The sequence below is a fragment of the Taudactylus pleione genome, unplaced genomic scaffold (genome assembly GCF_031769625.1).
Source record: "Taudactylus pleione unplaced genomic scaffold, aTauple2 ptg000333l, whole genome shotgun sequence".
Taxonomy (NCBI): Eukaryota; Metazoa; Chordata; class Amphibia; order Anura; family Myobatrachidae; genus Taudactylus; species Taudactylus pleione.
In genome coordinates this window covers 3,174,696-3,191,204 of record NW_028284734.1, presented here as the reverse complement: position 1 = coordinate 3,191,204, position 16,509 = coordinate 3,174,696, and the positions used below count along the sequence as shown (strand labels likewise).

The window sequence follows — 16,509 nt, the reverse complement described above, 5'->3', positions numbered from 1 at the left end:
TAGCGTGCGCAGAAGTAAGCAATTCCTGGGTAGGGTCTGGGTGTCATTAACTGTGCATATGGGTCCGATGATACTCGATGTTACCGATTGTTTCGCTATGTTGCCCAATTATAAGGATGTGAGTAAGGGGAAGTGGGCGTCCTTAGGTCAGGCTGCGATCGCAATGTAAATGCAAACATTTACATAGCACTGCTGATATTAGCAACTGTGTTGCGTGCGTATAAGTAGAATAGCGATCCATAGTGAATCAGGCCCCCAGTAATCTAGCATTACAATTTGGCCCTTGACAAAGTCACAGATCCTTATGCTTGACCATTTTTCCTGCTTCCAACACATCAACTTCAAGAACTGAGTGTTTGCTTGCTGCCTAATATATATCCCACCTATTGACATGCGCCATTGTCGCAAAATAATATATGTTATTCACTTTACCCGTCAGTGGTTTTGGGTGATCGGAAAATAACAAATATACAATATGTGTGTGTTTTATATGTAAAATATGTGTGTGAGTATATATATATATACACACCCCACTCCTTACAAATCCTTTGTTTGCCCCTATATATCTTTATGATGCTTTATTGAATTGATATATTATATGGCAACATTATCAAATCATCATTGCATGGCATAATGTGTAAAGGGCATTATTGCGTGGCATAATGTGTAAAGGGCATTACTGTGTGGCATGTGTAAAAGGCCTTACTGCGTGGCATAATGTGTAAAGGGCATTACTGTGTGGCATAATGTGTAAAGGGCATTACTGCGTGGCATAATGTGTAAAGGGCATTACTGTGTGGAATAATGTATAAGGGACACTACTACTGCGTGGCCTGGTGTGTTATAAGGGGAACTACTACTGTGTAGTATAATGTGTATTAGTAGTAATGTATAAGTGTATAAAGAAAGTAAAGAAATTAAAGGGTGCCCTCCTAAATGTCGCTGAATAATTGCTGGCAGCTCTACTACGGGTCCGCCATGCCCCAAAGCCTGAAAGGTGATTATACTAGTTGATGGTAGCGCCAATAAGCATATATCAAACCTAAGAGCCAGACCAATACAAATATAAATACAGCAGTGTATTTATTGCAATAGAAAAGACAATTCCTTAGATATTCTTATCTCATTAAAAGAATATTCAATAATAAAAACAATATATTGATCTCATAATTACACATAACACATATTCTGCATGCAGAAAAAAATAAGAACAATTCCAAAAATCACGGTCTTATCCACAAATGTGGGCATCAGCTGTATACTCCAGTGATAAGTGAGTTAAAACTCGAACAGGCTCTGTTATGCAATCAATCAACTGAAAAGGTCTAAGGGCCTGATTCAGCAAAGATCGCAACTGCGACTGCAATAGCGATTATGTAGGCAGTCTCTCTGCGATCATATGCTAATCCACTGTGATCACTATGCCATCGCAGCACAACATAAGGATGCCCAACTTACCTTACACACATCCGTAATACTTAGCAAGACTGCAAAGCCATCAGTAACATCGAGTACAATCGCAGCCTCACGCACACTTGTATAAGGTCAGACCTTACACAGGAATTGCTAACCTCATCGCACGCAGTGAGTACACAAGCTGTGTATGGCATTGCAGTGGATAATTTATGCACGCCCCTGCAACGGCGTTCAAACGCACTGGCACGTCTGCTTTTCGCTGACCACTCCCCTGTCATCACCCCCAAACAGTACTTCCTGTCAATCACTCTGCGATGGGTCTGCGTAGCTACTGCGATTGCAGTCCCAATCGCAGTGGAGTGCTCGCGCACGTCCACTGCATACGCAGTACGCAACAGTCAGCCGATTGCGTGCGTAATTGCAGTTGTGATCCTTAATGTATTAGAAAGTAGCATATACATGTAACATTGTATCACTATGGTAAAAAAAATTATCCAATCGTAGTAAATCTTAATAATTCCTTACTGGGACTCCAATAGCTTTTTATGACTTTCCCATAGTCCTTAATAAGCTGTCGCTCCGTAAAAAGTTCCACATAGATTACATGAGGATAGCCAAGATTCCAATTCTGCCTCTACACACCTACAATAGTGCGGGGGAGACCTGGTCTGTGTATCATCGCTGCAGCCCCGTGAGTGGCCGTTACCTGGGAGCTACTGCACGCAGATATGTCGGCTCACCTGGTCCGTGTGGTTGGCAGTTCGAGCCGGGTCCCGCTGCTGTAGCCATGACCAGGGAGCTATTGCACACAGAGAATGTCCACTCACCTGATATGTATGGCTGGCGGTGAATGCCGGGTTCCGACAGCAGCTTAGTTACGGTCTCTGGACTAAGGACCTCATTCAGAGTCGGTCGAAGCGGCCGCACGGTCGTACGCCACCGATGTTCGCTATACTGCGCATGCGTTAAGTTCGCAATGCGCGTGCGCAAACTAGCCGCTACGATCAGAAATTTCTCTCTCCTTGAACACAGCCAGGTCGGTAGTTTGAGTGACAGATGGAGGTGTTTGTGGGTGGTAACAGGGGAAGGTGCTTGAAAACGGGGGTGTGGAGATCCGAACGCAGGCGTGCCTAATTATGCGAACGGCGTTTTATGGGCATGCATACGGTTTATGGGAGTGCATACTTAGCAAAGTAGCGTCATGGCACATGTGACATGGGAGGTTTTTACACTGACATGATCGTAGAGCTTAAGAGAGGGTATGGTCAACCTTAAGCTCTACGACCAATTCCGATGGTTACCGATGCTTGCGATTAATCCTTATATGCCCGGAGATGACGTGTAATGCGTACGAGAAGGGGGCATATTTTTTGGTCTTCCGGCCGCTCCCTCCCCTTGGTCGGCCAGTAACCGATCCGAACTTAGGGACGCAACTTGCGAGGGAATCATTTGCATATCCGGCCCCTTTTCCCGTACAACCGTGCGGCCGCTTCGACCGACTCTGAATGAGGTCCAAAGTGCCCTGGTGGATAATATCCGGGGAGCTGGCAGCAGTAGCAGAGTTCAGTAGCTGATGATTAATTGCCGGAGAGACAAGGAGTTTCAGATCACTCCACACAGTCTCCTATAGATCAATAGTGAGGATCAGATGTGCAATTTCACTCCAGGGGATACTCTTAACGCATTTCTTTCTCACTGAGAATTTCTTCAGAAGGTATATGGATGTAACATATATAAGAGACATTACTGTGTGGCATAATTTGAATTGGAGGTACTATTGTGTAGTCATTCTCCTTCCCAGTGAGACTACACCTGTTTCTATCGGATTGCACACTCTCCCTGCTTCAATTGTGGATGTGGGCACCAATGCTATTTATGTATATCACATGTAGGATTCCCCTCAGTGTCCCTGCCCTTGCCCTCTCTGTAACTCTCCCTCAGTGTCGCTGCCATTGCCCTCTCTGTAACTCTCCCTCAGTGTCCCTACCTTCACCCTCACTGTAACTTCACCTCAGTGTCCCTACCTTCATCCTCCTTGTAAGTACCCGCCAGTGTCCCTTCCCTCACCCTCCCTGTAACTCCCCCAAAGTACCCCTGCCCTCACCCTCCCTGTAACTACTCCACAGTGTCCCTATCTTCACCCTTCCTGTAAGTACCTCTCAGTGTCCCTTCCCTCACCCTCCCTGTAACTCCCCCACAGTAACCCTGCCCTCACCCTCCCTGTAAATCTCCCTCAGTGTCCCTGACCCGGCCCTCTTTGTAACGTCATCTCAGTGTCCCTGCCCTTAACCACCCTGTAACTCCCCCTCAGTGTTCCTGCTCTCACCGTCCGTGTAACTTCACCTCAGTGTCTCTGCTGTAACCCCCCTTTTACCCACTCTAGGGTCACCAGGTTACTAACTCCCATATACTTTACTGTAACCACCCTTTACCTCCCACTAAGTGGTGTAACTCCTTTTTAAATCATTGCCTCCACCCAAGTATAAGTAAGTAGTATGGCCCTACTTGGAAAAAAACAAATTTAAGTGTTGAATTATAGCTGTGTCATGTAACATTGGTTCACACAATAAATATACATTTTACCAGAATAATTATCTACTTCTTTCCTCCACTGCTCCTCCAGGAAAGTGACACACAAGATACAGTGTGAAAAATACTTATACTTTAGTAAGATGGTTGTAAATTAATGTTAACACAAATTTAACTTTATCATTCCAAGCATTGTACATATGATGTTTATATGTTAACTGAACAAATTAGGCATAACATATACACGGTCCATTAACTTAAATAAATGTAAGCTCACATGTCATGCAATAGTACACTAGCAAAGTCCCCTGTTTAATTAGAGAGTCCAAACATCAGACAAAAGCAGGGCCTGCTCTAGGGGTGTTCGACCTGAGCGGTCGAACAGGGGCGCCACCCATAGAGGGCGCACCCTTCCCCAGCATCCCAATTTCAGCCAGACAGTACTGTCCTGCTGTTCCACCCGTGGGCCGAAGTGGCCCACGGGTGGTCAAATTTGGGGGTTGGGGAACCCCACCGCCGCAGCTGTGCGGAGGTGTTGGGACCCCGGAGTCTGAATGGATGCTATGCGCATGTGTGCGGCATCCATTCAGTGCCGCGAGAGGGCTGGGGGAAGCTAAGCTAGTGAGGCTCCCCCCGGTCTGATGTTATTTGGAGGTGTGCCATGCAGGCACGCCCCTCAGATAACATCACCTAATGGGGCATGGCCTATGGTAATTAGGCCACGCCCCACATGCCGGGCAGCGCAGAGCTCTCGGCTGGCACAGGGCGCTATTAGCTCTGGAGCCGGCCCTGGACAAAAGTTATGCATTTGCAATTTGTAGAATGTTCCTTATGCTCTCTCAGTATTTTGGGAACATCCTTCAATTTAGAGATGCCAGAAGTTTTCTGTAACTGTTACCGGATACAGTACTTTCTTACCAACTATGGTTACTGAAACTGTCTATGTTAACAAATTACTTTTGTTTCAGAAAGTAAAATATATGTTGCTTCACAGTGAGGGTCTAACACCCCACTCCCCCAAACTCTCTCCGCTTTGCTATTATTAGTAATAGAGCTGGGTGATGGAAAACTAAACAGCCCTAGGTTTCCAGGTTCTGATTCCTTTAATAAGTCACTTCTTCCTGTTTGCTTCTGTGAAATATGTATAGGAATACAGTCTGCCCTATTACAGGATGAGACTGCACGTACTGTATGTGCAGCGTAATAAGTCACTCACATCTGCTGGCAGGCGAATATAAGATTCTGCTGACCGCTGCTGCTCTGAGCCCCACCAGCTACCCGCCTGTCACCTCACACACATACATGAACTGTGACTACAGTACATATATATTTACCTCATATATGTACTTATTAATATAGTATGTTATTTAACCCTTAACCAAGGTTACACTGTCTTCACCCTCCTTCCAACTCCACCATAGTTTCTCTACCCTCCGATGAACACGCCCCCTCCCTTTTGGCCATGCCCCTTTTTCAAAAGCGTATGCACCTTCGGCAATGCCATGTCCGCACCTCAGTGACCTGCCCTGCCCCTGGTGTGGCGTGAACACTAATAGCGATAAGGCTATAAATCTTTGCTGCCTAAATAATTATCCACAAAATACAGTGGCAAACTTCCAAGGTAACATAAGTCCTGGTAATGAGTTGGAACTGCGACCACCCATTACTATATGTCTAGTTTTGCCTATATATATATATATATATATATATATATATATATACAGTGCTCGAAGTGGGAATTTAGAGGTGGGGGTATGGCGAATGAATCGCTTCCCCCCCCCTCCCCTCGGGCCCCTGCTTCCATATCACCCCGTTGTACGTCTCACCCCCCCCCACACACTCTCCCTGCCTGCTCCCCTCTCTCACACCCTGCCCTTCTCAATAATTCCCTCTCTGTCACCCCCTACAATACTAACTGCCTCCCTCTGTCTGCCCCTCTCTCTATTCCCTCTCACATCCTCCCCTCTCTCTATTCCCTCTCACTACTTACCTCTGTCCTGCGCTCAGTGCGCTGCTGGAACGGAGCTGCCAGGACTCAGGAGCACCAGGTCCCACGTTGCTGCTGCAGTTGTGCGAGCCAATGAGAAACTGCCAAGTAGCAGCTTCTCATTGCCTGGCGGCCGCGAGCCCTGTGATTGGCTGGCTGCCACGAGCCCTGTGATTGGCTGGCGGCTGCGAGCCCCGTGATTGGCTTGCAGCCGCGAGCCTTTGCGATTGGCTGGCGGCCAGTGTGTGCTACATGCCAGCGTGTCCCGCTGCCGCCGATCGAGATGTGTCCCCTGCGGGACACATCTCTACACATTTACGCCGCTGGGATGCCATACTGCATCCCAGCGCTGGTGCATTCTTTTCTGCGGCTAAAATGAAGTGGGGTCGGGAAGTGGCGGTATGTCATACCGCCGTATACCGCCCCACTTCGACCACTGTGTATATATATATTAGTACCTCAGTTTTAGTAAGAAGCAGAGGGGATTGCTTCTGAAGATTTATACATAATTAAGCATCCAACAAAATAATTCTTGGCTCTAGCTGCAGAGCTTTCTTTATGAGAACTGGGAGAATTATTTTATCACTTTTATTATTCTGAAATAGAAGAACCCTGGTTTCACATTTAATTCCACATGGTCCACAAGGAATGGGCATTACACCAAGATAAATGAAGCTACATGAAGTTCTAGCTGTAAACTGGCTCTACAACCAAACTTATTTACCTTCTTCTGAAAAAGCTTGGTGCTGAAGAGGGTATCCACTGCTTCGTTTTAGAGGTTCCATTGAGAGTCAAGATGAGCCCGGGGACTGGGAGTGATGACCAAATCGGGTAGCCACACCTCCTTCCAACACTAATGTAATGTAAATTCTTTACACGACATTGCAAAGCTGCACTACGCACCCTCGAGGGGAGCGCCATGTGCAAATCAGCCAGCAGCAGAGTCAATCAGTGTGATCAACCCACCCCCTCATAGCACTTCTTACCTCTCCACTACCACAGGCACATCATGCAGGGGGAGAGCGGAGTCTAGTCTTGCTCAGTGGCAACAGCTTCCCTTGACCCTCCACATCCCAGCACACCCGGATGGACTGGCCAGCTCAGAGTCCAGATCTTAACCCCATTGAGAACCTCTGGGACGAATTGGAGTGACGGGTTCATTCTAGACCGACCTGACCTTCTTCAATCTCACAGTTGGTCACTGTACTTAAGGCGGAATGGCAAAACATACCACTTGCTGTTGTCCAGGAACTTGTGGACAGTTTGCCAAGAAGGGTGTGTGCAGTAATCACTGCAAGTGGTGGACCTACAAGGTACTGACGTCAATAAAAACTTGATCAATTTCCTGTCAGTGTCCAATCACTTTTGTCTACATAGTGTATATCTAATCCAGGCCAGAGGTTACATTTTTCAATCAATTTAGTGGTATCCTCATTTATGAGAGGAGTCCTCTTTTTCAAATTGTGCAGCTCGTTACTCATTACTGACAGGTTATTCCATTTTGAGATAAAAATGCCCAATGATCCCCATCTTGCTACGTCCTACTGCTTTCTCATTCTGCTAATAGCTCCTCCTAAAGCGTCAATCTCTTCCTGCTACGACCTCCTTCGCCTGCTACCTCCTCCTCCTGCTAATACCACTTTCTGCTACTACCTTTTCCTAGAATGGTATACTAAAGCTCTAATAATAGAGTTTGGTTTAATACTTGTCCACTCACCTGGAAAGTCAGGGAGACTATTACATTGCAGTGAGTTCATCTGGTCTCCTGGAAGAGCAAGCCACCTTCCCACCTCTCACCCATAAGTACAGTGGGCAGGGCTTAATGACGTGATTTCCTGCAAATTACAAAACCAGCTCTTGCCCCTAAGCCCTTCCCTACAGGATCTCATGCAGAGAAAGTAAAAAAACCTCAGCAAGATTACTTAATGCAAAAGTTGAATGAGTTGTCTTAGAACCTGACGTACAACTTATCTATTCAGAAGTGTGGATTTCAAATAAATAAATATAAAAATAAAGAGAGAACAGAGAGAACTTTATTTAAAAAAAAAAATTATTTATCAATATTTGGTGTCGAGAGTTAACTTTTATAATTTGTTACAAAATGATTGACATTCTTTATCACACAACTCATTCACATGTTATTTTGTTAAAAAGTCAACATGTCTGTAGAAGTCATTTATGAACCGTAAACCTTGAACAGCAGTGCTCTTTGGTGAGGCCATGCACCTACTATACTCAGGTGGGCCTAGATCTCAAGGGAAGCGCATGGTTCTGCGGTGCAAGAGGGCCGCGCATCTGTGAGAACAGTTGGTGGATCGAGAACATTTAACACTAAGGAGGATTAATCACTTAACTGGTGTGGTTGCATGGGATGCGACCACGCATGGGATGCAACGGATCTACTCTGACTCCCTGGATCCACAAAGAGATATGCAGCGATCTGCGAATGCCGACATCACTGCTGTATTCGTGCAGCAGAATGCCGTGCGAACGCCATCCTGAAGTGCATGTGCTGGGTACAAGAGTCCAAAGAGGGAAACTTAGTTCCCCTACAAGCACTATTTGACTGCACCAGGGGGGACTGATCATCAGTCGCCCCTGATGCATGCCTTACTGCATGGGGGGGAGGGGAGGAGTAATTCCTCATGAGGGTGGGAGATAATAACCCCAGGGGGGGGGGGGAGTTAATTGCACCGGGGGTGGGGGGTAATGCCCAATAAAGTAATGGTGGGTAAAATAGTGGGAAAAAAACACACTGGTCACAAGGGAGGAGGGGGTGGGTGTTAAGAAAAATCAGGGATACACCTGGGGGGGAGGTTTAAATTACAGGGTCTCTTTTACCACAAAAATTTTGGGGTAATGTTAATGGGATCTATTGCCACGAGGGGGGGGGGGGTCTATTGTCAATTGGGGGTGGCAGGTCATTTTTCAATGGGGGCATATGAACATGGGAGGGTGCTAAACACCCCTTAAGCATATATTTTTTAAATAAAATATCTTCATTTATTTTTATAAAATATGTATTTTAAACTTTGCCAGTGAAGTGGTTAAGTACTGAAATGCAAAAGTGAAATTCCATTTTGGAGACCTGTATTATTAATATGAAATAATGGGTGGCCATTGAAATGCATTTGGTGGACAGGTGGTGTCATAGAAAAATTATGCGGTTTGTAAATGAACCTTTATGTGTACCTGCACATACAGTTCTCTCAAAAACAACATTGCTGATAATAATCCCAAAACATGTATCATATACAATAAATGGTTGTAATACTCAAATAAAGCACAGTGCAATCACTTAAATGCCTGGAATAAAAGCAGCTAGTAAGCTTATTTAATATAAAGCATAAGACATCTAAAAAGGAATACAGAAATACCAACAGAGAAACCTGTAATTAAACAGTGCACATATTTGTCTTATTTAATTATATTAAATTATAACTTTTATTGGTATCATTTTAAAATTATTATTTCTGCAACAAATTCACAGACAAAATAAATTAAGAAATATATAGAGATTTGTGTAATAAAATAAATGTGTTTTTAAAAAGCAAGGCACCATGGAGTCAGTGGGAATTATCTTTTATATTTCTGTTTATAATATCTGTTCATGTACAAACTTATACATAATGGTGTATTTTAATCACCAGCTATTTTATGTTTGACACCTATGCGGAATGCATTCACTCATTGGTTGTTTCTCACCAACTTGTCATCAAAGATTCTAACTTGTTAGTCTTTGCGAGAAGATAATAAAGTTTAAAATATTGTTAAAATATATTCCCCAATTGGGTGTAGTACAAATGGACCCTGCACAGAGGAGTGGTTCTGTAACTAATTCACTTTAATCATTGGTTTGGCTAGAATCATCAAATAATGTTTACATACCTACAGTATATACACTATGTAGACAAAAATGATTGGACACCTCCGCGCAAGCGAAATGCATACCATGTATACCATTGCACATGAGTTCCACAAGGTCACTAATGTGGCGGTTTCGACAAGAACACTTCTTAGGAAGGTCCATGCACTTGCATTTCTACGGAAACTACAAATATTTTTATCAGAGAGACAATGTCCCTGTCATGTTTCCAGGGCGAAGTTGGACTGGTATACAGAAAATTCAGTAACCTGGATGGACTGGGCAGCTCTTAACCCCACTGAGAACCTCTGGGACGAATTGGAGCGACGGATGTGATCTAGGCCGACTTGACCTTCTTCAGTGTCACAGTTGGTCACTGTACTTGAGGTCGAATGGCAAAACATACCACCTGCTGTTGTCCACGAACTTGTAGACAGTTTGCAAAGAAGGGTGTCTGCAGTAATCACTGCACGTGGAGGACCTACAAAGTACTGACCTCAATAAAATCTTGTTGATCTACTGTATTTGCTGTCAGTGTCCAAGCACTTTTGTCTACATAATGTAGTGGGGATGTAGTTATGAGATGCCGGTCTCAATGGCGACATTCAAATCCCAACAAGGGATTTAAGATACGTGGCAAAATACTGACGACTATCTTAATCCTGACACCGGACCGAATGAGGTAAGTCCGGTCGCCCTCAGCGTGAGCCGCGCGCGGGGAGGGTTGCTTTAGGGAGCGTAGCGGGGTTGGGGTTAGGTTTTTCTGGGGGGGGAGTTAGGGCTAGGCACCCATAGGGGGGAGGGTTAGGCACCTCCGGGGGGAGGTTAGGGTTAGGCACCCCCCCCTTGGGAGGGTTAGGTTTATGGTGCGGTAAGGGGGGGGATAGGGTTAGGCACCCCGGGTGGAGGTTAGCATTAGGCACTAGGGGGAGGTTAGGCACCACTAAGAGAGGGTTAGGGAGGGGAAGGGATAGGGTACTTACCTGCCCTGTCGGGATCTTCTCCCTTCAGGCTGCAGGCGTCGGGACTTCATACCCATTCTGTGTAGTGTATGTGTAATCATCTGATGGTAGTGTGCTGTCTCTTTATTTTGTCATTATCAGCAATTTCTCCACTCAAGCAGTGTGAATCCCAGTATATCAACAATATACTTAGAAAAGTAGCCTCTGAATAATTAGAAGACACAAATCAATACTTTAACTTTTTCTTATAAAATGACACCAATAAAAGTTATCATTTACCATCATTTAATTAAGCTGTACACCGCTTTATAAAGGTCTGTCTTTCTGTCTTCTATGTAAAATATAGGGACCATTCATGATAGCACTTCCTGAACATCAGTGGTACTGTTATAAAAACTGTGCTTGGAACGGTTTACACAAGAGAAAAGAAAAATAGTTTATTACAATAAATAATCACAACAGCATACAGTAAATAAGCTTCCAGTGCACATTTATTCTTTTCTATTATGGAAACTTTTAAAATGCCCGTTGCCTACACCCAGTGGGGTCCTACATGTACCTGGTACAGATCAGAGCACCACAATTTCCCAAACAAATACTCAATATTAAATTGGAACGGGTGTCTGCCCTGAGAAGAGTCAATCATTGTGTGAGGTGAATCAATATTCATGAACTAATGCAATCACTGAGGTGTCAGGCACACTGTACCTCCTATTGAATTCATCTAGCGTAGTGGTTCTCAACTCCACTACTCAAGTATCTCTACAGGTCATGTGTTCTGGATTACTTTAATCATACGCAGATGAGTTAATCTATGTTGCTGGGTCAGTCATTTTTTTTTTTATTGAAGCCCGAGGTGCGTGCTCCAATCACCCAGTGCAGTGCAAAGCATACTTGCCTACACTCCCGGAAGTCGCGGGAGGCTCTTCGTTTTTTGGGTAGCCACCGGCACCTCCGGAAGTGTAGACAGATCCCCCACATCCTGCCCATTTCTTAGTGAAGTGGGCAGGATGGGGAGATTTCATGGGGAATTTGCGGATACGCGATGAGGAGGTGGGGCAAAACGACGCAATTTGCGTCTTTTAGAACCATCCTCGCGAATCAGCAAACTTTTCCCGGGAAAGGGGCGGGACCTAATTATGTCTCCAGCCTGCAGACAGCAAACATGACCTGTTGAAGGTGCTTGAACACTAGAGTTAAGAATCACTGCTCTAGAGCTTATTTATGGCAAGTGGCTCAGACTGCTTCCACTGTGAATAGGCAACAGACACACTTCAATTTCCAGGAATATCTCAATGATAAAACCACTATGCTTACAGCATAATGTGTTGCACGCAAGTCGGCCGTAATTACTCCTGCATTGCATGCATGGAAATAAATGCATATATTCACCCAAATTCAGAGCTGTACCCATCTTTGCAACCTCCCCTATCCGTATGTTTGGTTTCATAGCTTTGCCCATTGTCTGTGCACACTTGCACCAGCCCTATGCTTGGTGGAGAAGATAAAGGAATATTTACTCATCCGGCCAAGTCCGCAATTCCATCGCCCTTTCTGACCATCGCCTAATTGAGCACGCCCCATTACAGCTCAGTTACGCCCCATCAGTGACAAGTGGCGATGCAACTTAAATGTGTATGACACTAGATTGCCCAACCTAAAGCATGCATGATTCCGGAGCCTGCGCAATGCAAAACAAGCAATATATGACTATGATGCGCAAACGGAGCATATGTTCATATGTGCATCGGCCTGTGCGAAAAGGCTGGTGGCAAAGTATTTTAGTTGTGACATTTGCACAGCAGACATTCTGTGGCTTATGTAATAGGTTGCGAGCTGCAGCCACTGCAGGAATTTCTGGGAGCCAGCTTGGTTTTGCCTTTGAAACGATTGGTGCTTTAAAAAAACGGGAAGACTCGCAGGAGTTCCTGTAGCTTCTAAATCTCGCAACCTATTACATAAGCCCCTCTGTCTTCATTTGGCAGATTTACCAACATTTCAGCAACATAATAAAGCATTGTACAGTGGCTAAAGTTATGAATTGATCTTAATATAGTTCTCCTGTAAATTTAAATCAGAAACTGGGGCTCCCAAGTGAGTCTAGAACTACTTCCTCTTGGGTGCCAGCTTGAACTGTCATGTTCCCACTCTGTAGGTGAAGTTTCTTGTTATTACTATCTATGGAGAATCTGAAGATCCCAAAGTACATAAAGATACTGTACAGCTCCTGCAATGCCTTTGGAATGAGGACACAAAACTCAGCAAGAAAAGCAACATTACATTTTTAAAAAAGGTAATACTTTCTCTTTAATTACCAATAAATACAACATATGTTATAAATAGCAAAAGCATACTGTAGGTGAGAATGGTTATTCCCTGATAACGCCTTTAATGTCATGTCTAGATCCTAGTGCCAGCACTAGGTATGTTGGCAGTAAGGCTGCACATACATACAAGGGTTTGGACGGCCAAACTGGTCATTGCATATATTGCCCGCAAATAAATGGTAACCCTATCAGTCACATAAAAATGTCCCCATGGGACCCAGGTGTTCGGCCTTTGGCCCAAGCAACTCTATCAGTGGAAGCTGGTCACCCACAAGGGTGGTCAAATTGGACAGGCCTAGCAATCTAGATATGCCCAAATATAGAAAGTGAAACCCTAGTCCCTGCCCAGTTATAGTTATGCAAATTGCACACATCTTGGTCTTCAAAAGTCTTATAAATCTTAGCAAACCAGATGTTACAACACATGTAAGGTCTAGAAGTTCCAACTTGCCAACAGGTCCTACCCAATAGCCTGTCACCTGTCACTGTAATTAGTCCAACATGTAGTGCTTTATGACATGGCTAAGGAGCAATTGGCACACATTAAATAAGGGAAAGATACAACACAGAAACTGTACATCAGTGCTTATACATTCAACTCTTTCTTGAAATCCCACTCACTGTCATTTTCGGTGGTATTGTTGAGAAACTAACAAGCCAGATCAGATCAATTTGGCCAGTGTCATCATGTAATAAGGAAGAGAGAATTGCTCTAACCAAATAAATGCTATTATTCCGATTTCCATGAGTTTGTAAAATAAAAAAGTAATGACCACATTTAAAGGGTAACTACTGAAAGATGATACTGCCTAATTAAAATAATGGTGTGGTGTACTTCAGCTAACTGGAATAACTACTGATGCTTGCAAGAGGACATCTGCCAGAATTTCCCCTTTGTAGACACCTAGGGGGAGAGTTATCAAATCCTGGAGATAAAGTTGAGAAGTTGCTCATAGCAACCAATCAGCTTTTAACTGATATTTTTACTAGCACAGACTTTAGCAGCAGATTGGTTGGTACTTTATCTCTCTCCAAGATTTGATAAATCTCTCCCCTAATGTTGACAGATAGATTGGTAATACATATGTAACATCGAAATCAGAGCAGTCAACAGTATGTTTCGTTTCCATGATTACAGATGTTGCTAAGGTTCTCTTGCCATCATCTGTCAAATTGGAGCATCAGGGCCTGATTCAGCAAGGATCGCAGTTGCTAATACGCACGCAATCACCCGATTGTTGCGGTCTGTGCATGCTTGGCAGTGCTCATGCTCGAACTAGCTATTGCGATCGGGACTGCGATCGCACAGTCTACGTAGACCCTTCGCAGAGTGATTGACAGGAAGCACCATTTGTGGGTGGTGATGGGGGGGTGGTGGTCGGGAAACCGCAGGCGTGCCAGTGCGTTTGCACGCCGTTGCAGGGACGTGCATAAATTAGCCACTGCGATGCCCTATGCAGCCTGAAAGCATGCGTGGAAGTTAACAATTTGTGAGTAAGGTCAGGGCTTGTGAAATTGTGCGTGAGGCTGCGATGGTACTCGAATGTATCGATGGTTTCGCTATTCTGCTAAACATTACGGATGTGTGTAAGGTAAAGTGGGCATCCTTAACTTGTCCTAAGTTTGCATTGCGATCGCAATGGATTAGCTTGCTATAACACTGGAACTGTGTGCGTACGCAATACTGCGATCCGTAGTGAATCAGGCCCTCGGCGCGTTCCTGAAGTTTCAACTGAACAATTTCAGGTAGAAGTTATGTTTCCAGTATCAAGAGGTGAAGTAATGATTTCAGTTACTCTTCAATAGAAGTTTAGCACAAATAAAAGGCAAGCATCACAATTCAAATTCAATTGAAATCATTATTCAAATGAATTCGATCTTAGTTGAACACTATTGGCCATGATACTTTTTCATTTAAAAGAACCTCTTCTAACCAAGTGAATTTTGTAACAAACTTGAGAGCAAATAAATAAATGATAGTCTTTTGTTAGATGGCAATTACATTTGCCATCACAGCGCCTAGTCTTTTCAAGGAGGAGCACTTATGTGTGAGTGTGGCACAAAATGGCAAGAGCAACAATTAGTCATCTAGAGGACAAAGAAACCCATTCTCTCTGCTGTTCTTCCAGATGTTCAATCAAGCATTTTACTAAAATAGGATCTACTTTAGGGTCAAACTTATTTCCAAACCAGTGTTTGGACTTAATGAGCCAACGCAGTTCTGCAGCCCCATAAATACAAACGCTTCGGACATAAGTTCCAGTGCAAGGGGGATAAAGACTCCCTTCAAGATAGTTCCATTTTACAAGTCGAGTTCTGCTATCAAGATCTGTGACATCCTTTTCTGTCCTGGAGAGCCCACCGGGTACTCCCGGCACACGAATCAGTGTTGCCCAAAAATGTTCATCTGGGGAAAAGGTGTCTTTACACCACTCTAACAATTCTGCAACTACCGGGCTGCCAAAAATATATAGAATGAATGGACGGCTTAAAACGAAGTAGGCACTTCCAACATACATCTCAATGTTTGCCGGCGGTGGAGATTTTGTGGTCAATGTCTTGACAGGCATCTTCACATACTCAAGATCTAAAATATATGTGACCTCGTGATGGTATGTATATCTTTCTTTTTTTACATCCGTTGGCAGTGACGACTCCAGCATATTGCTTCCATTAAGTTTTTTCAAATTGGAAACGAGTTCGAAATTTGTCTTGATTGGCATGTCCTGTCCACACAAATTAATTACATATTTCCACTGCACAGGGGATGTCAGCAAATCAAGTAAGCAATTTAGGTCTGCTTGTAGCCTTGAAAATTCAGCATAAATAACTGTTTCTAGTTTAGATGCAATAAAGACATTGGGGAAGCAGCTGGCTAAATTGGTCATGGCATTCTTGAATCCTGGAGATGATTTTTGGTCATAATGGATGCAGTAGACATTAGTTGGATTGTATATTGTGTGCAGAAGGCGTTCAACGTTTATAGCCTCTTTATGCACAACCAAAGAATAGGCAATTGGAAAATCTCTCTCCTCCTGTGAGAGAGGTTTCTGGTCGTACTTTCGTAGTATTTTATAGGCCTCACAGTTCTTTGTCATTTGTACTACTTTTTCATCATCAAGGTCAAGAATGCGCCTCCTCCGTATTTGTAAACTTTTCCCAATCTCTGATGGTTCCAGCTCGAAAATATCTGTACAGTTAATACTACTAGATAGGTCACGTGGTAGGGAATTTTTGTTAACAAAAGAAAAATAAATAGTTGGATCCACGTAATAGGTTCCAGTACTTGGGAATATGAGCTCAACATTCAGAAGCTTTAAGAAGCAGAGCAAGGACACAGTGAATATAAGGAGGGTAACCGTCTGTCGTGCAAGACACGCAGTACGGCAACTGCGCTGCTTCATCCTGAAGAGAGATAAATCA

General features: G+C 44.0%; 1 protein-coding gene across 4 annotated transcripts in view; it reads right to left on the bottom strand.

The window, feature by feature from the left end:
• Positions 1 to 8,000: 8,000 nt before the first annotated feature.
• The window catches only part of GCNT4 (glucosaminyl (N-acetyl) transferase 4), a 73,507-nt gene continuing 64,998 nt past the window's right edge, over positions 8,001 to 16,509 (bottom strand). For all 4 annotated transcript variants that reach the window (XM_088443740.1, XM_088443738.1, XM_088443737.1 and 1 more), the window contains exon 4: positions 8,001 to 16,491. In XM_088443740.1, the coding sequence (XP_088299866.1) occupies positions 15,171 to 16,490 (1,320 nt within the window). In that variant the 5' untranslated portion in view covers position 16,491 and the 3' untranslated portion in view covers positions 8,001 to 15,170. The remainder of the gene's footprint in view (positions 16,492 to 16,509) is intronic.